Source organism: Rhipicephalus microplus, chromosome X (assembly GCF_043290135.1).
Source record: "Rhipicephalus microplus isolate Deutch F79 chromosome X, USDA_Rmic, whole genome shotgun sequence".
Lineage (NCBI taxonomy): Eukaryota > Metazoa > Arthropoda > Arachnida > Ixodida > Ixodidae > Rhipicephalus > Rhipicephalus microplus.
In genome coordinates, this window is record NC_134710.1 from 303,916,888 (window position 1) to 303,938,437 (window position 21,550).

General features: G+C 49.5%; 1 protein-coding gene across 1 annotated transcript in view; it reads right to left on the reverse strand.

The window, feature by feature from the left end:
* Positions 1-4,887: 4,887 nt before the first annotated feature.
* Positions 4,888-21,550, reverse strand: part of LOC119161343 (maternal embryonic leucine zipper kinase) — a 159,364-nt gene continuing 142,701 nt past the window's right edge. Inside the window, exon 15 of the mRNA XM_037413765.2 lies at positions 4,888-11,167. Coding sequence (XP_037269662.2) covers positions 10,990-11,167 — 178 coding nt within the window. The 3' untranslated portion in view covers positions 4,888-10,989. The remainder of the gene's footprint in view (positions 11,168-21,550) is intronic.

Sequence of the window (21,550 nt, forward strand, 5' to 3'; positions counted from 1 at the left end):
GCCAGGCGAGAAACGAGCGCTGGTGTTTAAGGTGGAACTTTACCAGCCGACATGCATCGTCGCTAAAGTTTCAATTTCTCGCATTTAGAATCACTGCTCGAACTTTGCTGAGCACGTTGCTTCCTAACAATACGAAGTTACCCCCTTGACATACGCTGCCTATACACGTAATGCTGGGTAGTTCTCGCTCAGTGTCAATCAGCGCCCTTCTGTGCGAATGAAGACGTGCGAATTGTACCGTGATAGACAACTTGGCAATCTGCTCACCGGTAACGTGAATAGTAGGCACGGCACCTTCAAAAAGGAAACCGGGCTGCAGGAATACTGATGTATAAAAGACCAGCGAGCAGTGCATTCTGAATCATTGTCCTTGTTTCTTATCTAGAAGACATGGGTCACCAGACACACATTTGTTGCTACTGCATCCTTGCACAGCACATCGTTTCCGCAGCTACCGACGAAAGCACTCGAAATGTAATTCGCATCGTTCCGCTGCCCGTTGGACACTGCACTGAAGACGTTCACCAACGATAAAACGCACCCAACAATTTTACGCACAACAGAGAGCGCAAGCAAGCGCAGAACACTAAAACACGTGCACAGGTGTGTCTTCGCAGATTAAGAATTTCCCGAGCGGGCCTTGCCATGTATACCCATGTAGCGCAAGGGCTGCACTGAGTAGTAATATGGCGTGGGCAGAGGGCGCTAGAAAAAAAAAGATTTTTCCTAATAATAAAAACCGTCATAAATTCTTTGTTCATACACCTACATAATATGGTTGGGAAAAAGAAATCTCATCTGTAAAACCTATTGATAGCTTCGACTTTGAATGAAATTTGTTTTTGTTTTTTACTATTAGTGTTTGTTCCCTCCACACATAGTCGCGCTTCAATCGCAGCTCCTGTAACTCCCCATGCTGATGTCGCTGTCAATAGCTTCTGAACCGCTTTTCGCCCGAGCCTTCACGATCTATTCAAATTGACCTTGGTTCAGCTGTGAAAAGTCACGCCAGTGACATTTCAGAGCGGACATTTCCTCTCAGGGCTATCTTTTTCAAATGGCGTGAAATTTGATGTACGTACGAAATCACATTGGTTGTGGGCCCATGTGCTCAGATTTGGGTGCACGTTAAAGAACCCCAGGTGGTCGAAATTTCGGGAGCCCTCCACTACGGCGTCTCTCATAATCATGTGGTGGTTTTGGGACGTTAAACCTCACATATCAATCAAATCAATTAATTGTGTGCTGTGCAACACGTGTACGGTTTTGTCATGTGTGCGGTGTCACGTGGAATGAGCTATATAATGTTTTGTAAGGGTACGCAATAAAGAAAAGTTGGAAGTTAGCGCTCACACTGTCGTCTGTCCTTCCCCTTCTTGACTGCATAGTATCTCTCCTTCACGCTTAAACAGAGCTGCGCTAAAGCAATATCATTTCATCATGCACCTACTCGCCCAGTCAGCAGTATTGTCCGGACAGTGTTTGCCTGCAGTGTGTCCGTATAGTTTCCTGCTGGACGCTGTAGGGGCGCTGTTGAGAGAGGAGGCAGAGGTGAAGGGACGCGGTTGGCGCTACTTTAGTTATACCCGTGACACATGGGCAAAAGTAAAGTACTTTGAAGTAAACCCCTTTTGTCGCCTAAGGGGACCATTTGCAGAAAGGAGTGGCGCTGATGACACACGGCACCGGACTACTGCTTTAGGCGGTGCCTCAGAAGAACGCTGCAGAAAAAATGGCGCTGTTGTTGGAAGCAGCAAGATGGGAAATATTAAAAAGAATCTGCGCATGTACATCACATTCAGCGACGCCGGAACATAAAACCCTTTTTTTTTATTGTCTGGTGGCTTATAATGAGCATACCTGTAATTTTCTTTCGCTTGTTTGCGTTTTTAGCAGCAACTTAAGTTCGTCTGGCGACTATGAACAGTCGGTGTTTTGCTGTTTTTGTTTTTTGTCGTGCTTTTTACATGGCTGCGTCCAGCTGGGTCAGTGACGGCGTGCCGCGTTTCATCGTGGTCCTGCGATGTCTCAGCGCAGAGACAGAGATAAAGCAACAGTTGAGGTGGGCCTGACTCTTGTCACCCTCGGGTCCATCGAAGATGAGCTAAACGCTGCGAAGGCAAGAGCGATGAGCCTCAAACAAAGACTCGTCATAAACAGCTTCATTTTGACTGCTTCCGCACTGTCCCCCCGAGCCATCAACCGCGAAAGTTGGGCCAATGTGCGCAACGAACGCTGGTTCGAAGACACATTGCCGTTATTAGGCGACGGCCACTTTAAGCAGTGTTTTCGGGTGAGCCCGACACAGCAACTGCCGCTGCCAACCCTAACATGATCGCGCTAGTGACGTAATGCAGGCGTTTGAGAGTATGGACAGACTATAGGCCTTCACTTTTCAACAAATCGCACTGCTGCTGAAATTAAAAAAACATTTTCTCAGCGCAAAAAAATACTGACAGAACACCGCAGTGTTGCGACACGTTTTCTTCTATTGATAAATTATACACACTGTATGCGAGAGTACTACCTTCCTGCCAGAAAAGTAGATGCGGGATCTGCTTTTGCGAAAAGGATCTTTGCCGGAAAGGAGTTACTCCTTTGTCGTGTGTCACTGTGCCTGAACGCCTTTCCGAAAGATGTCCCCTTGTCTAAAGGACTTCAGGGTGCCCGTGTGTCAGGGGCGGGATTTAAGGGTTTTGCTTTGCGAGGCGAAACCTTGCGGCAGTATCTGGCTCTGACGTGGTCGGTCTAACAACCAGGCTGCACATGCTCCTGATGCACCACTTCAGAGCCCGGCATTGTCTTAAGGTGTCGCCCCAGCGAGCAAACATCGGCTGCTCTTGTGCTCTTCACAGACGTGCATGGCCACCGCTGTACACAGTGGCGCCTCGTTGCGAGCGGTTTGAGCCGATGGTCGCCGAATGAAGTGCGTTGACGGCAGCCAAATAGTGTACTATGTCTACTGACAAATGTACGAAGCCAGCGTAACATTCCTATTACGTGTGAGATAAGCGCAATCTTCCAATCAATGGGGTGCTGGTCTTCGGCGACAGTCGTGTGTTTGGGCACCGTGTTCGACTGTTTTATGTGCACGTGTTTAATTTGTGGTCCGCTTATGCTACAATAGCAATGTTGCGCGATTGAACCAAGTAGGTATTTATTTCTTGCTCGAGCAGCTACTGAGAAAAAAAAAGCACATGTCTGCATAATGAGTAGCAAGTACAACATTGTGCTTATTCCAGCAACATTCCAGCATGAATATGCCTCCCGAAGCAAGCGTACTGCTTTCACATATTTGTGCATTTCCTCTAGCACAGAGTTAAATCAGCGCGCGTTCCCACATATTAGAGGCGGACGCTCTTATCTGGTTATTCGACCACCGCTGCGGTGTCTCGTAAGGCGAAAAAGCGGTCCCCGGTGGAGGAGGGAAGTGCCGGCGCCTCCTATTGGTCCACTCCCGATTGCTTATCTTGCGGTGCCTCGTTGCTTATCTTGCGGTGCCGCGTCCAGCAATGGGGCGTCAATATGGAGTTCACGGACCTCCATCATTCCCGGCAAATAACTGGCACAGCGTATTATTATTTTGTAGGGTCTAACGTCCCGAAACCACCATATGATTATGACACACGCCGTAGAGGAAGGTTTCGGTAATTTCTACCACCTGGTGTTCTTTAAAGGGGCCCTGAAACACTTTTTCAAGTAACCATGGAATGAATTCAGTGCAAGAGCTTATTGCCTCACGAATTCAACGCCGCAAAAATTTTAAGAATCCGTCCAGTGCGAGTGGAGTTACAGGTTTGTCGCATGCTGCAATTGCATTCTCCCTTCTCTCGTCCCAACGACAGCACTGGAACTTTAGCAGATATGGATGTCTCTCTCTCTCTCTCACACACACACAAAAAAAAACGCCACGCGCACTTCACGACTTTGAGCACTTTTTTCTTCGAATGCACAGATTTTTCAGTGTGATCGCGCTTGCACGCGTAACAAGTAGCGGCCTCCCGCGGCGAACTCTGCAACCAGCGAGCACGCCATGTTCAAATCAGTCAATGGCTGATAGATACGTCTTTGACGTGCGATTTTTGGGCATATAACGTGGTTTGTCTAGAGAAGAGAAAGCAATTTCTAGCTGACTTTTTTTTTTTTTTGGCTCGCGTGTTGTCGGGAGCCTCTAACACCGATCGGCAGCGCTTGCTGACCATGCTCAAAAAGTGTTACAGGGCCCCTTTAACGTGCGCCGAAATCCGAGCACACGGGCCGACAGCATTTACGCTTCCATCGAAAAATGCAGCTGCCGCAGCCAATAGCGCAGGAATTAGAGACGGTGCGCATCTTCCGACGCATCTAAGTGATGTTCATGCATGCATATGCCAGCATTCGCGCAAGTTAAAAATTTAGGCAATAGCAGGGATCAAAGGGCGACAGAGCTATTAGAAGCGCTTCAGATAGGAGGGAAGGGATCCACCTGTGTCAGTGACACATCAATTGTGCTATATAGATCCACGATATCCTTGTTCAATGCGCAGCTTTCCCGTTGACACGTTTGACCCACTATTCACGCATCAGCGCATGTTCTGAAGTTTTTTACTTGCAGCCTTTGCTGTCAATAAAAATTTGGTAGTTGGCACTCATCTGTCTTTCTTCCTTCCCTGTCTTCCATGTTCCAAGCTTGGCGCTACAAATAACATGTTCAAAAAAAAGGGGGGGGGGGGCACAATAATGTATACGTGCCAATAGGATTCGACACCATTACTACTTCTTCGAAAATTAACACAACCACAAACCCCTTCTCTCCTGAAGCTACAAGACGCCACAAAAATCCAAGTTTACTGCCGTATTTACAGCTCGGTGACCATGTTAGCACCTCATAAAGACACGAACAACAAAGAGATCACACAAAACGTTTATTCAAATAATTCAAAAAGTGGAATAAAGTTCGGAGAACTGGATGGAGTAATATTTTAAGACTAGGATTAATACTCGCTCAGTGGCAATAAGAAACACGAACGAGGCCGAAAGTTCACAAAAAAAAATGCGTATTGGCTTTTCGTGGCTCAAAGCAGGCCAGGAGGGAATCACCTCAAAAACCAACTTTAAAGGCACATCACGTCTTTTCGCAATACCATGTCACAAAAAAGTGACACGATTTGCCGTCGTGAGCAATTATCTCTCCCCGTCCACGTCACCATGTAACAAGGCACAATCACAAGGCAAGGCTGCAGAACAGTTTCATATTACCACAAACGTACTTTTCACTAGGCAAACGCGCGCATACACACGCGTTCACATGCAGATGTACAAACACACACACTGACTGACCCGAAACGTAATAGGAAAGCACGTGAAATGGCCGCCACTGAGCACTGCAGGCTGACAGCAGCAATTCACGCTGAAAAACATGAAACATGGCGGGCGAATAATAACTAGATCAAAATACACGCGCGCTAAATGTTCCAACTAAAAAGAAAAAAAAACAAGCGCGTGCGCTGCTTTCGAGCAGGGTTAGAAATACAAAGCCCTCTAAAAATACATACAAATAATAGTAGTCAACACCGCTCTTCCCTTTTTCGCGCAATACATAAATAAATAGGAAAGCAGAGACTAATAATATCTTGCGTCGTGGTAACAGATATAAAATGGCAAACATTCGATACGGTGTAAAAGCTTTAAAAAAGTGCTACAGTAAAAAAAAAAGAAATATAGAGATACGAGTTTTACATCTGAGCATAACACTTCGCGTACAATCGTAGCGATCAGTGCAAAATGCATCACTGAATTCTAAGCTTTGCAATCTTCTATTCAACTCCATTCGCTAAACTGCATATCTTTGAAACCATTCGTAACGTACAGTACTCACCTCCTCCCGATATGGAGGCGAAACTGGGGTTTCAGCTTGAATGGAGCGCCGACGCACGTAATCACGCATGCACCACAACTGGCGAACTGCACCTTTCGATGCGAATATAAAAAAAAATGATTAATCACACAGCCACAGGTAACCAAAACGCAAACTAAAAATATTCAAACGCGACCAAGGAAGCACGAATAATGACTTCTCATTGGGCTGCTAAAAGATCACATCTGATACTTTTAGTTTGTCTCTCATTTGCATAAAGTACAGCGTTGGTCCCTTTATGGAATAAGGACAGTAATGGCAGTGACTTTACGTTGTACCTGCACGACAACTCCGAGGCGGTCAACCACGCCAGTTGTTGAACCCTCAATTTTAACGACTTAGGTCAAAACGAAACAGCGCTGAGGTATACTGGTAGATGGGCATATTTGTTCACAAGAAGCTTTATTCACAAGAACACACAAAAACGATAAAGCAAAGCGAGCACAAACTCTGCACCCACAGGAAAGTGCAAACACAGAACCCTGTAAGCGCAACGCGAGCAAACTAAGAAAAAAGTTTAAGCAGATGAATGTCACGGGGGGGAAGGGGGAACATGTCGTAGCGGTGGCAGGCAACAAAGTAGCACTGGTTTCAGCTCAAGCAGCCCTAATCTTCAGCACTTCCTCGCAGACTCGCTTGTAATGCCAGGCGTCGCCTGTTAGCCGCTTGCGCCGAACGCCCAGCAACTCTGGCTGCTGCACTTGAACGCCCAAGCAAAGTGAGCACAAACTCTGCACCCACAGGAAAGTTCAAACACAGAACGCTGTAAGCGCAACGCGAGCAAACTAAGAAAAAAGTTTAAGCAGATGAATGTCACGGGGGGGGGGGAAGGGGGGACATGTCGTAGGCGGTGGCAGGGGCAACAACGTGGGTCTGGTTTCAGCTCAAGCAGCCCTAATCTTCCGCACTTCCTTCCAGACTCGCTTGTAATGTCAGGCGTCGCCTATTAGCCGCTTGCGCCGAACGCCCAGCAACTCTGGCTGCTGCACTTGAACGCCCAAGCAAAGTGAGCACAAACTCTGCACCCACAGGAAAGTTCAAACACAGAACGCTGTAAGCGCAACGCGAGCAAACTAAGAAAAAAGTTTAAGCAGATGAATGTCACGCGGGGGAAGGGGGAACATGTCGTAGCGGTGGCAGGCAACAACGTAGCACTGGTTTCAGCTCAAGCAGCCCTAATCTTCAGCACTTCCTCGCAGACTCGCTTGTAATGCCAGGCGTCGCCTGTTAGCCGCTTGCGCCGAACGCCCAGCAACTCTGGCTGCTGCACTTGAACGCCCAAGCAAAGTGAGCACAAACTCTGCACCCACAGGAAAGTTCAAACAGAACGCTGTAAGCGCAACGCGAGCAAACTGAGAAAAAAGTTTAAGCAGATGAATGTCACGGGGGGGAAGGGGGGACATGTCGTAGGCGGTGGCAGGCAACAACGTGGGTCTGGTTTCAGCTCAAGCAGCCCTAATCTTCAGCACTTCCTTACAGACTCGCTTGTAATGTCAGGCGTCGCCTATTAGCCGCTTGCGCCGAACGCCCAGCAACTCTGGCTGCTGCACTTGAACGCCCAAGCAAAGTGAGCACAAACTCTGCCCCCACAGGAAAGTTCAAACACAGAACGCTGTAAGCGCAACGCGAGCAAACTAAGAAAAAAGTTTAAGCAGATGAATGTCACGCGGGGGAAGGGGGAACATGTCGTAGCGGTGGCAGGCAACAACGTAGCACTGGTTTCAGCTCAAGCAGCCCTAATCTTCAGCACTTCCTCGCAGACTCGCTTGTAATGCCAGGCGTCGCCTGTTAGCCGCTTGCGCCGAACGCCCAGCAACTCTGGCTGCTGCACTTGAACGCCCAAGCAAAGTGAGCACAAACTCTGCACCCACAGGAAAGTTCAAACACAGAACGCTGTAAGCGCAACGCGAGCAAACTAAGAAAAAAGTTTAAGCAGATGAATGTCACGGGGGGGAAGGGGGGACATGTCGTAGGCGGTGGCAGGCAACAACGTGGGTCTGGTTTCAGCTCAAGCAGCCCTAATCTTCAGCACTTCCTCGCAGACTCGCTTGTAATGTCAGGCGTCGCCTATTAGCCGCTTGCGCCGAACGCCCAGCAACTCTGGCTGCTGCACTTGAACGCCCAAGCAAAGTGAGCACAAACTCTGCACCCACAGGAAAGTGCAAACACAGAACGCTGTAAGCGCAACGCCAGCAAACCAAGAAAAAAGTTTAAGCAGATGAATGTCACGGGGGGGAAGGGGGGACATGTCGTAGGCGGTGGCAGGCAACAACGTGGGTCTGGTTTCAGCTCAAGCAGCCCTAATCTTCAGCACTTCCTCGCAGACTCGCTTGTAATGTCAGGCGTCGCCTGTTAGCCGCTTGCGCCGAACGCCCAGCAACTCTGGCTGCTGCACTTGAACGCCCAAGCAAAGTGAGCACAAACTCTGCACCCACAGGAAAGTTCAAACACAGAACGCTGTAAGCGCAACGCGAGCAAACTAAGAAAAAAGTTTAAGCAGATGAATGTCACGGGGGGGAAGGGGGGACATGTCGTAGGCGGTGGCAGGCAACAACGTGGGTCTGGTTTCAGCTCAAGCAGCCCTAATCTTCAGCACTTCCTCGCAGACTCGCTTGTAATGTCAGGCGTCGCCTATTAGCCGCTTGCGCCGAACGCCCAGCAACTCTGGCTGCTGCACTTGAACGCCCAAGCAAAGTGAGCACAAACTCTGCACCCACAGGAAAGTTCAAACAGAACGCTGTAAGCGCAACGCGAGCAAACTGAGAAAAAAGTTTAAGCAGATGAATGTCACGGGGGGGAAGGGGGGACATGTCGTAGGCGGTGGCAGGCAACAACGTGGGTCTGGTTTCAGCTCAAGCAGCCCTAATCTTCAGCACTTCCTTACAGACTCGCTTGTAATGTCAGGCGTCGCCTGTTAGCCGCTTGCGCCGAACGCCCAGCAACTCTGGCTGCTGCACTTGAACGCCCAAGCAAAGTGAGCACAAACTCTGCACCCACAGGAAAGTTCAAACACAGAACGCTGTAAGCGCAACGCGAGCAAACTAAGAAAAAAGTTTAAGCAGATGAATGTGACGGGGGGGAAGGGGGGACATGTCGTAGGCGGTGGCAGGCAACAACGTGGGTCTGGTTTCAGCTCAAGCAGCCCTAATCTTCAGCACTTCCTTACAGACTCGCTTGTAATGTCAGGCGTCGCCTATTAGCCGCTTGCGCCGAACGCCCAGCAACTCTGGCTGCTGCACTTGAACGCCCAAGCAAAGTGAGCACAAACTCTGCCCCCACAGGAAAGTTCAAACACAGAACGCTGTAAGCGCAACGCGAGCAAACTAAGAAAAAAGTTTAAGCAGATGAATGTCACGCGGGGGAAGGGGGAACATGTCGTAGCGGTGGCAGGCAACAACGTAGCACTGGTTTCAGCTCAAGCAGCCCTAATCTTCAGCACTTCCTCGCAGACTCGCTTGTAATGCCAGGCGTCGCCTGTTAGCCGCTTGCGCCGAACGCCCAGCAACTCTGGCTGCTGCACTTGAACGCCCAAGCAAAGTGAGCACAAACTCTGCACCCACAGGAAAGTGCAAACACAGAACGCTGTAAGCGCAACGCCAGCAAACCAAGAAAAAAATCCAAGCAGATGAATGTCATACGGGGGAACATGTCGTAGGCAGTGGCAGGCAACAACGTAGCACTGGTTTCAGCTCAAGCAGCCCTAATCTTCAGCACTTCCTCGCAGACTCGCTTGTAATGCCAGGCGTCGCCTGTTAGCCGCTTGCGCCGAACGCCCAGCAACTCTGGCTGCTGCACTTGAACGCCCAAGCAAAGTGAGCACAAACTCTGCACCCACAGGAAAGTTCAAACACAGAACGCTGTAAGCGCAACGCGAGCAAACTAAGAAAAAAGTTTAAGCAGATGAATGTCACGGGGGGGAAGGGGGGACATGTCGTAGGCGGTGGCAGGCAACAACGTAGCACTGGTTTCAGCTCAAGCAGCCCTAATCTTCAGCACTTCCTCGCAGACTCGCTTGTAATGTCAGGCGTCGCCTATTAGCCGCTTGCGCCGAACACCCTGCAACTCTGGCTGCTGCACTTGAACGCCCAAGCAAAGCGAGCACAAACTCTGCACCCACAGGAAAGTTCAGAGAACGCTGCAAGCGCAACGCGAGCAAACCAAGAAAAAAATCCAAGCAGATGAATGTCATACGGGGGAACATGTCGTAGGCGGTGGCAGGCAACAACGTAGCACTGGTTTCAGCTCAAGCAGCCCTAATCTTCAGCACTTCCTCGCAGACTCGCTTGTAATGCCAGGCGTCGCCTATTAGCCGCTTGCGCCCAACGCCCAGCAACTCTGGCTGCTGCACTTGAACGCCCAAGCAAAGTGAGCACAAACTCTGCACCCACAGGAAAGTTCAAACACAGAACGCTGTAAGCGCAACGCGAGCAAACTAAGAAAAAAGTTTAAGCAGATGAATGTCACAGGGGGGGGGGGGAGGGGACATGTCGTAGCGGTGGCAGGCAACAACGTAGCACTGGTTTCAGCTCAAGCAACCCTAATCTTCAGCACTTCGTCGCAGACTCGCTTGTAATGCCAGGCGTCGCCTGTTAGCCGCTTGCGCCGAACGCCCAGCAACTCTGGCTGCTGCTCTTGAACGCCCAAGCAAAGTGAGCACAAACTCTGCACCCACAGCAAAGTTCAAACACAGAACGCTGTAAGCGCAACGCGAGCAAACTAAGAAAAAAGTTTAAGCAGATGAATGTCACACGGGGGGGGGGGGGACGACATGTCGTAGCGGTGACAGGCAACAACGTAGCACTGGTTTCAGCTCAAGCAGCCCTAATCTTCAGCACTTCCTCGCAGACTCGCTTGTAATGCCAGGCGTCGCCTGTTAGCCGCTTGCGCCGAACGCCCAGCAACTCTGGCTGCTGCACTTGAACGCCCAAGCAAAGTGAGCACAAACTCTGCACCCACAAGAAAGTTCAAACACAGAACGCTGTAAGCGCAACGCGAGCAAACTAAGAAAAAAGTTTAAGCAGATGAATGTCACAGGGGGGGGGGGGGGACATGTCGTAGGCGGTGGCAGGCAACAACGTGGGTCTGGTTTCAGCTCAAGCAGCCCTAATCTTCAGCACTTCCTCGCAGACTCGCTTGTAATGCCAGGCGTCGCCTGTTAGCCGCTTGCGCCGAATGCCCAGCAACTCTGGCTGTTGCACTTGAACCACCTCCAGCTCGAAGGTCAGCTGTACCTTGCCCCAGTCATCTCGAACTTTTCCACGGAGAGTGTACCTGTAAAGACAAGAAAAAAAAACGAAGTGCCAGCGTCAGCACTCAAAATTTGGCCGTTACTTCTCGTAACAGTACATTGGAAGAGATAAATATGAATATAGGTATAAAGCATTGAGACCCGCAAAAGTGTCAGCAAATTGCGTTTGAGATTTCTCGATCGGGTATAGGTGCGATATTTCAGGGTTTTTTGAATGACTGTTTCTACCGCAAAGACAGATTTGAAGATGACTAGTGGTAGCAATTAGAGTATGAACGCAAATAAAGCTAATTTTTTTTCATTAAAACTGCCATGCAACTGACACTGTGAGCAAGGTAGTCAAAAGCATTTGCCAGACAGTTTATAACCGTTTCCAGACACGCAAATATGTCGACGCTGCTTTCTTTTGCTGCGGGAAGCACTTCCGCCCACCTCACCCAGCAAAGCGAAGACACGATCACCAAGCATTTCCGTTTGCGAGTGAATGTACTTCCATTGCCATTCGATCAGATTTGGTCTCACGAACAATCGTGTAGTAAAAGCTCACGGGCGCTGGGCTGCCGGAGAGGAAAGGATTATAGTTGTCCCAGGACATTTCACTGTTTCAGGCACTTCTGATGGGAAACAAAAATTTATTGAAAAAAATATTACCTTTAGGCCATTTGGCATCTTTTGAACTAAAACTAAAAAACTGAACTGAAATGGCAGATTTATTTCAAAACATATGAGGTGGTCACCTGCGATAACTACCTCATATCTTTGAACTAAATGTGCCATTTTTATTAAGTACCATTTTAAAGGTGCCGTATAGGGCAGCTGCATGCTGGTCACCTTCAGCGAAAGGCCGTAAAGCAGTCCTCCTTTCCTCACAGGAACAAAATAACGGCATGTAGCACGCATCGATCTCATTCTCGAGGGTGTGTCGAAGACCCTTCACGCACGGTGGTCACCATATGTGACCTCCAACTCCAGCGCCGAGCGCCTCTGTACTGACCGAGTACAGCTATTCATTTCTAGTCTCCCTAGTGCTAGCTACTTAAACAACATGCTATCATAAACATAATAAGGTTAGCAAATACTTTAATTTATATAAAAAAAAATGTCTCAGAACCATCGAGTAGGTCACCTTGAGGAAGACGGCAGCCGGAATAAAGCAAACGTAACGTGTCACATTGAAGCACGAACGAAGTATATACCGTCGTCTCAGTCAGATTGTCGAAAGCTTTAGAAAATGCGCCATTTAAACCCAGCAGCGCGAGGCTCGCGTGCTTCACAAGAAAAAAAAATCTAGAAAAAGTGGCTACTAAGGGTGACTACCATGCTGGGAACAGTTAACAAACGACTCTGAAGCGGTATCCCACCCCGTCCGGCGACCATGATGCGAGCGAGGTTGTGGCTCAAAGGTCGTTCACAGCTGCAACTAGCATTATTCACGCGACCAAGTTAGCAATTCAGTAGCAAAGCTACAGATCGCAAATGACTGGTTTGGCCGCGAAGCGACTCTTTCGGCTCAGTCACGCACTACTCAATTTTTCAGTCGCACGACTGCCGTCGCAAATCTCTGAACCATTCACATGTAAACCGACACGAACCACGGTGGCAGCACTCCAGTCGGATGAGCCAGCTTTACACGTTTTGCAGCCTTCCCAGAGGTGCACCGCACGCACGAATTAATGAAAGTTAACCTGAGCCAGCCCGCTCAATCTTGGGAAAAAAGGAAAACAGCATGTGTGAATTTTACAAATTCAAATCACGATGGTGGGGATGAATTTTCCCTTATATTTCCCAGTGTCCTCTCTCTCATCTTTGTATTCCCCTTTCCGTTCGCGCGGCTTATGGTAGCTAACCGGGCATGCGCCTACATTGCTGCTCTTCCTTTCTTCCTTCCTTCGATGAAGGGGTAAAATTTGCAGTGACACGGTGACGGTTTCAATTCGCAAGAGGGATCCCAAAAGCCAGCTGTCGAGTGTCGTGAAGGGAAATCGCCAGCAATGATAACAGTTTACGCCGTCAGGATCCGACATCAAGGTGAATGCGGAAAAGCACTGGTATCTCTGTGCCGTACGTATTCACAATCCCGTAAACATCCTATTTCGACACGCATACGTGTCAGAACTAGATAAGTCGCAACTAACCAGATACCTCACCATGCAATTCTGCCGCTCGAACTACTATTCAAGACCGCCGCGGTGGTGTAGCGGTTATAGGATGTTCGGCTGCTGATCAGAAGGTCGGAAGTTCGATCCCGGCGGTCGCATTTCGATGGAGGCGCAATGGTAGAGATTTGTGTACTGCGCAATGCTAGAGTCCGTTAACTAGCGCGTGATGGTCCGAATTTCCGGAGCCCTCCACAACGGCATCCCTCATATGCATATCTTGATTTTGGGGCGTTAAACCCCAGACATTTCCATTCTCGTACCAACATTCCTACTGCGCGCTTTGACTTAAGAAAAAAGCATTCGCGATGCATTCACATAAGCTCATTAAATTACATCAGCATAGTTATACACAGGAACACACACACACACACACACACACACACACACACACACACACACACACAAGGAAACCGTTAGGGTCATTTAATTCTTTCAGTGCGTGCTGTTCGCACATCGGCCAAACATCTGGTGAAACTATACTTTTGAATTCTTATAAACATGAGTGATAGAGTGAGCGTCACAAACGTGAAAGAGACACGCGGAAGTATACAACGCGACGTTCAGGCGAGCAATCGGTTATGGCGAGATAGAGGGGAAATTAAAGCGCGGTTAAAATAAATTGAAGTCATGAGATGCAAACTGAATTACCTTCGCAAGAGAAAGCGGTAATCACGTTAGAAGCGAATGAATGCAGCCGCTGTATATGATGTCAATAGACGTGTACTTCCGTTGAGCACGATGTAAAGCCACAGCTCTATATAACATCATAGCTCATCAGGTAGACTGCGTCGATATAGGGAAAAAAAAGACGAGAAAAAAAAACGTTACTTTGGAAGCCTAACACACTTATTTCAGCTGCCAACAACGCGAAATTTGGCAGGTGACCTTGGCACGTGACATTACGACTTAAGGCCGCACGGCGCTTCATTACACATAGTTCAACATGTAATGTTTAACAGCTTAACATTACACATAGTTTTAATTACGGACAGGTACCTTCATTTCTCCTCGAGCAACTGTGCCACCTTCGTACAAATCGTTCGTTCAGAAGCAGGTTGACGGCCAGCGATGTTTTGTTATCGCTAAATGTTAGCAAAGGCGTAACCGGAAGCCAGCAGCACAGACTCTGCATGTGTGCAACCGAATCTGATGTCTGTTCAACGGTCGAAACAAGACACAAACAAAAACGAACGCAAATGTTGTATACACGAAGAGGCACTGATTCTGCGCCGCCTTAAACGCGAAGCAAAGTAGAGGGGCCCAAACCGCAAGCAGGTGCGTGCGGGCGCCAATCCCATTTACCCGCTGGCCAGCGCCTAATCACAGCGACAGGCGGCAAGCCTCAGCTGCTCGAGCGAAATCGGGCGAGACAGGTGCGCGCACTTCTACGAACAGCTATAAAGAATAAAGAAAAACGCAGATCGCATTTAACAAAAGGCCCGCGTAATGGAGAGAACGCGTGGCCAGCAAAACAGACTCGGTTGAAAAAGAAAAGAAAACACGCCTTCATCAAATTCCTCTCAAATTCAATGCGCCCAGGGATGAAGAGAGGGGGGGGGGGGGGGCTGGGAAGGCGCATTAGCGAATCGACTCCATCCAGCGGTGCGGCAGATGGAGTCGCACGCAGAAGCCACGCGCGTGCCATTATCAAGGCGACACGCTCGAAGAAATACGCCGGCGCCGAGTTCCCGAACCCCCTGAAGATCCTTGCATCGCAGGAGGCAGCCAGCCACGCGAAGATTTGCTCCAAGAGGGAAACAAGGGCTCCGCGTTATCAGCCGTTGCCGCGAGAGGTTTGTTTGCAGCCGAGGTATCTCTGCTGCTGGGCTGGCATATATACGCGCTCTAAAGCGGGCCAGCTCGGTTCGCGCTGCAGATTGCCCTTCGCACGGCTCCGCGGTTTCTTGCCTATCCGATGTTTGCCCTCCCGTTAGGGCCTCCCCAGCAGCAATGTGGGCCGGAACAATCGGACCAGAATCGGGAGCTCGTGCGCCCGTCATTCCTTCGCTGCTCAGCAGCGCGAAATTAGCTCCTGGGGACGTGGTGGATCGAGGAACTCGGCAAGGCTTACTCACTCGCAGCAGCCATCGATGTCCACGCTCAAGCATTCCGGTCGGCTTGTTGTGCGGTAAGGCCGAAAACTGCGGCAAAACTAAACTAAAATAACAAAAAATCATAGCATATCCACGGAGTGAATGATGATGAGTCGGGCGAAGTGTCCGTCCGTTCGTCTGCCTCCCTGCCTGTCTGTGTCCATCGGTGTGTCCGTCCGTCTCCCTGCCTGTCTGTGTCCATCGGTGTGTCCGTCCGTCTCCCTGCCTGTCTGTGTCCATCGGTATGTCCGTCCGTCTCCCTGCCTGTCTGTGTCCATCGGTGTGTCCGTCCGTCTCCCTGCCTGTCTGTGTCCATCGGTATGTCCGTCCGTCTCCCTGCCTGTCTGTGTCCATCGGTATGTACGTCCGTCTCCCTGCTTGTCTGTGTCCATCGGTGTGTCCATCCGTCTCCCTGCCTGCCTGTGTCCATCGGCGTGTCCGTCCGTCTCCCTGCCTGTCTGTGTCCATCGGTATGTCCGTCCGTCTCCCTGCCTGTCTGTGTTCATCGGTGTGTCTGTCCGTCTCTCTGCCTGTCTGTGTCCATCGGTCCGTCCGTCCGTCCGTCCGTCCATCCGCCTGTCTGTCTGTCTGTCTGTCTGTCTGTCTGTCTGTCTGTCTGTCTGTCTGTCTGTCTGTCTGTCTGTCTGTCTGTCTGTCTGATACTGCCGATTACGCCTGACGCAGGACAAGGTTAGACTAAGAGGAGCTTCGCCCCTAAAAGGCACCACCGCGTTCTCCTCTGCACCAATCGAATTCATGTACAATCCAAACATGGGGTGCCTGCCTCAGCTCTACGAGAATGTCTCGCACCACGACTTTCGGAGGGCAAGTTGCAAGCAGAGTTACCGCATACCGAAGGACACAAATGCAGGTCGGCCTGCTCTCTTCACTACCCCGCCATTTTATTCACCGGGCACATCAGCACTTTCCGAAACAAGAGTGAAAAGAAGGAGAGACGCGAGCGTTAAGGACTCTGCAGTCAAACGTCGGTGTGATGATTCTCAACACACCAGAAAATAAAGGTGGACGAAGTGGCCCCGACCGTCGGATGGTCGTCCTCGTGCAATGTGTGGGGACGCAAAACGGAACGTTGTTACCGCAGAAAGAGACCGGGTGTCCGACCCCACACAGGTCATTTGCATTTTGGACACGCTCCGCTAAACACGGGCTACGCACTGCCGCTATACTCTCCCTTCTATCCCTCGAGCGCACCAGTCGCATCAGTCGCGCATCACGTGACTCCCCTGCCCACGGATATATGGGGTCTCCACGGGCGCTCGTTCATCACTGGTACAAGGGCACAGTGACGATTATGGCCCCTAAGGAGAGCCCTTCGCATGCTCTGCACTTCCTCACCGCTGCGCGATGACATCACTAGACAGTGCACGCATGCAGCCTACAGACTGGGCACGAAGCGCGGGCACATTCGAATAATGCATGCGAAAGCACTTTTTAGATGCTGCTGACTCGTGGGCAGCCTTTGGTTTTTTTTTTTAGATTCATATCATTTATGACACCGAAGGAGATCATGTAGTCTGCAGATTCACTGAGACTGTGTGAGTAACGCGTGGGAATATTACTATCTATTCCGTCTTATCTAAAAAAAAACATGTATAACGAAGGCGGTGAAACAAGAAAAATGATTTCCATTACTATACCGGGGTTAAGAGGTTATCTGCATGGTGATTATTTAGAACGCTGGTTGCGTCCGTGTAAGTCCCTTGCAAAATTTATGGCCCAGATATTGGTTCATAGCAACACACATGATAGCAACAGCTACAGGTCTTGGGCATCGGCGACATGCGCCAATTTACCTTGGCGTCGACATAAACCACAAGGAATCGCAAATTGCAATCGTAATGAAACCCAGCAGATGATTCATTAGCTGCCAAGAAAAGCTTCGAATTCCCGCGCTTCATTCAAGGCATTGCAATACAGCACAAGGGGGGAAAATGAGATATAGAGAACGAACCTAAAATGGGTATTGCATGTTATACATTACAACATACCTACTCATACAATACACTCTAAGCCGAAATTCGGCAAAGTTGGACTAACTGCAGTCGTTAAACCAATGGACGAACGGTTCATCCAACAGGGACTAAATGTGTGACAATGCGTGTCTTGCGCAAACGCCCGGCAATGAAGGGACCAACGGGGAGGGCAACTGCGCCGCGATCGCCTCCTGTCGATGCAGCACTGCAATGCTCGGCGTGGTCGGCGATCATGAAAACAAGTTAAATAGGATATACGCCACTGTGAAAGTGAAGCACTATGAAACGAATAGAAGATGTTATTAGAGGAAAGTAGTACAACACGCTGTCAGTGCACACAGAAAGTGCCCTCGCGTTTCCACCATGCCGGCACGGGCGAGCCGAAGCCAAGTGAAAGTCTCCGCAAACACGGGCAATGCCGAGAACTCGCTTTAATATGCTGAATAAGTTCGAACTACGGTGAACACTGACAATGCTAATAAAGGTAAGCTGTTCATCAGCGGTCGTGTACCCACACAGTGACCACAAGTTCAAAGCGGTATATAGGAAAAGTAGGCTTCGTACGTCATCGGTATCAAGCGGACTGCCGGTGTGAGTGCATTGCCGGCACAAGCGAAGGAAACGTCGCGTACAAGTTCACGAAAATAGTAGCTCAGGCAAACTTATGTCTTTTTATCCATGCGACAATCGTTATCAAAAATCCAACGTGTAGGCGATCGCGGATACGATTAATCGTGCGGCCAGCGGTACACAGGTTGTGCCTTATCAGCACGATGAAAGAACCGAGCCTGCGAACGGTCTCGTCGCTGTAAGTATACAGATATCTACATCACTCCGTAAGACACAGCGAATATGGGGCACTTACCTATTGTTCATTTGTGACTATAAAATAACGACGACGAAAATTTCACGCGAGCCGCATGTTGCGATCGCCGGCGGTCGTTTAGCCGTACTCGTCGTAAGCCTAGCGACGCCGTCGGCAAGCCGACACGGTATGGCATCGGCGGGGCGCCTGCGGCTGCTTCGCCGGCTTTCCCGCTCAAGCGCCGCTGCTATGTTTGTGTTTGCGGACTCGTGCGCCAGCACTGCGAACCCTGGTTCGGCCGACATAATCGAATACCAGCTGATAATTCTAGTCTCGGGCTGGAAGCATGTTGAATATTAGATGGATCCATATTAAAGGATCGGTGCGCATCGGTGCTACGAATTGGCCGATGTAAATTTTCGCGTTACGGTATCAATGTTTATTGTTTTTTTAAGCCGAGTAAAAGTTACCCACTGGCACTAGATGGGAGGTCAAAATACTGTGCTATATATACCCGAGAGTCTGTTCTCTGTAGTACAGCGCGGGCAGTCAGTGTTTGCGGTGTTTTACTTTGAAATGATAGTGCGTATGTATGTGTGTGTGTGTGTTGCATGAATAACATACTATGATCTTCAGTGCTGATTAAATTGGAATAAACATAAAATATACTGCACAAACGCAGTGTCGCCATTTTTTTTTTGCCATTGGTCCAGACGGTTCAACTGTTAGTCCCGCTGGAGCATATTTCTGGGGCCAACATTTAAACCAAATGGAGTAAGTGCTTGGGGTAACAGTTGAGCCCTTGCAGTTACTCCCGCAGTTAGTCCAAAATTGGTTCAAAATCTGTGGCAGCGCATTTAGACCCCTAAAGGACCAATGGCATACCCCACTTTAGTCTTTTTCGGCTTAGAGTGTACAGAATAACATGGACTACAGTGCGCCCTCAAATAAGCGATATCCAGCTTTCATTGCAAAGTAAATCCCTATAGAAACACTTCTTGCAAAACTGACGCGTTGGGATGTAAATCATAGAGTAAGACTTCTGGTTAAAGACGAGACAGATGGGGAAGAGCGTTAAATCACTTGAGTACCTCGGAGAGTGTATGAAATACATTCAGACCACCGAAGTAACAGCAGTACGAAAAGGAAAACAAACACCGGTCTCAACTATCTTCCGGAATAGCCTAAAGTAAGCGCTCAGCTTCAGCTCCTTTCGGCTACCTGTATACCCGATGGACTCGTGTCACTGAGAGTGACAGCACCGCGCGTGTCACGGGCCAGCGAGAGCGAGCGACAGCCGAAGAGTGTGCTGCTCAAGGAGAAAATCGCGGTCGGGCGTCTGTGTACACACCTGAACACAAACAAAAACCCCGCGGAAAGGCAATGCACGCAGCACGCAAACCCATCGCACACGTCCCGAGCACGCGCACCAAACACCGCGCGTGCACAAAACTTGGCCTTCTCGACGTGAGGCCGCGATTTCTGAGACAATGGGCGCACGCGCCGGTGTCTCTCTTTTTCTTTTCCTTCCTCACGCGCGACGCGGCGCGGTCGGCGCTCCTGAAAAGCCAGGGGGGGGGGGGGGGCGGAAATCATTTGCCTCGGAGCCCGGGTGTCGGGATCCAGGTAACGCCACATCCGTCAGGCGCGACTCTGATCGATGCAGCGTCGCGCTCAGAGACAGCTCCTCCGAAGCGGGACGCCACGCACAGCCATCGTTACGGGAAAGGAAAGGACTTTACCCACCGACCATTTCTTCTTCTTCGGCTCCCATTTGCGAGGGAAAAAAAAGCGTTTCATTTATAACACCTGCGGCAGCGAGGTTCCTATGCCTTCTGTTCCATCCTCCCGCATCGTCGTCGACGTCAAAGGCTGCGCTACCATTTTATGCAGCGCCACCGGTGAAGCCCGTATACAATGAGAGCCAAAGCAGCGGCAGCATCGGGTCGGTGTCGCGCGACCCGAAAAACCATTCTAGAGAAGAAGGACCGAAGCGAAAACTGGCAGCAGGTAAACATGCAGGGGGCAACGCTTTCGGAAGAGACACGACACTGCCGAAAACGAAGGACTCTGCTGCCCGACTTCACAGTCGCTTCGGAGCCCTTGTTTTCGTTTTTAGCCTGGACGAAGCATTACTTATCGAGCCCATCCCTGCTTATAAAAGAAAGCGCGAGATCGATTGGAGCATGATATGGCACAAGTCGTCTCAAGCGGCCCATGTAAGAGCAATGTCGAATGAGTATGAATACGGAACTTACATGCCCGAACGAAATGACGAACAAAGATGAGTGCACTAGATAACAAAAAAAAGAATAGAACAATGCATGCATAACATCAAGATGAACATAGAAATCGTCTTCGATTTAGTGTTAAAAGACAGAAATCAGGCCACAAATCAGCGTCAAGCATCCATGAATATCGTGTAAGCGTTTTGTGATCTCTTGGCAGTAGTTGAGTGATGCACTCGACTACACCCCACAAAACTAGAGTGTTCTGTCAAATAGGGGCGTATAGGCAGATTTTTTTTTTCAAGTGGAGGGGGGGGGGGGACACACACACAACTTATTTCCGGAGAAAGATCTCCCTCGAAATGAGAATTTTCGCACTCTGTATCCCATAGCAAAAAAAAAATCAGGAGAGGCGGGGCACAGGCAGCTACGACACCACTGCCAGATAGTGAACAAACTGGACGAAGTCCACCGATAATGTGTCACGAGACAAAAAGGGTCACACCAAATGGTGGGAAGTGCCTCCGCCGGCGCCCAGTATCACGGCACTCGTGAAACGAGCCTCGGCGGTGGCAAGGACATCCCCCTCCCCCTCTTGCCTCCTTGTATACGCCTAAACCTCGCAAATTACACCTTTGCTGTAAAATGGGAACGGCAAAGGAAGCACTACGCTAGCATTTTTCGATATACCAGGGTAGCGTGTACATAAGCACCCGATACAAGCGTGCCTGAAGAAAATTTCCACGTGTAATGCATTAGAAGCCACAATCACGCCAAATTCTTAACCATGTTGCGCGATGAATAATATAATAGCATGAGGGTTTTACGTCTCTAAACCCACGATGAAGAAAACATAGAATCTGACTGTGCGCTGTATAGTACTCCGTATTTGAGCGTTTTCCCTTTCGACCACCAACATCACGGCGTGAAATCCCCGTCACTGCGTACGGCAGCGCCTCACCGTATAGTAAACACGTGTTCCCAACCATTTGTCGGAAAAGACTCATCGGCACAGTCAAAGTTACGTACTTAACGCTATGCAATTTTTCGGTCACCCTAGATTTTACCCTACGCGTAAAAGTAGCAATGCGTAACAATAAAAACTGCAGATTTTACCTCACTGTACG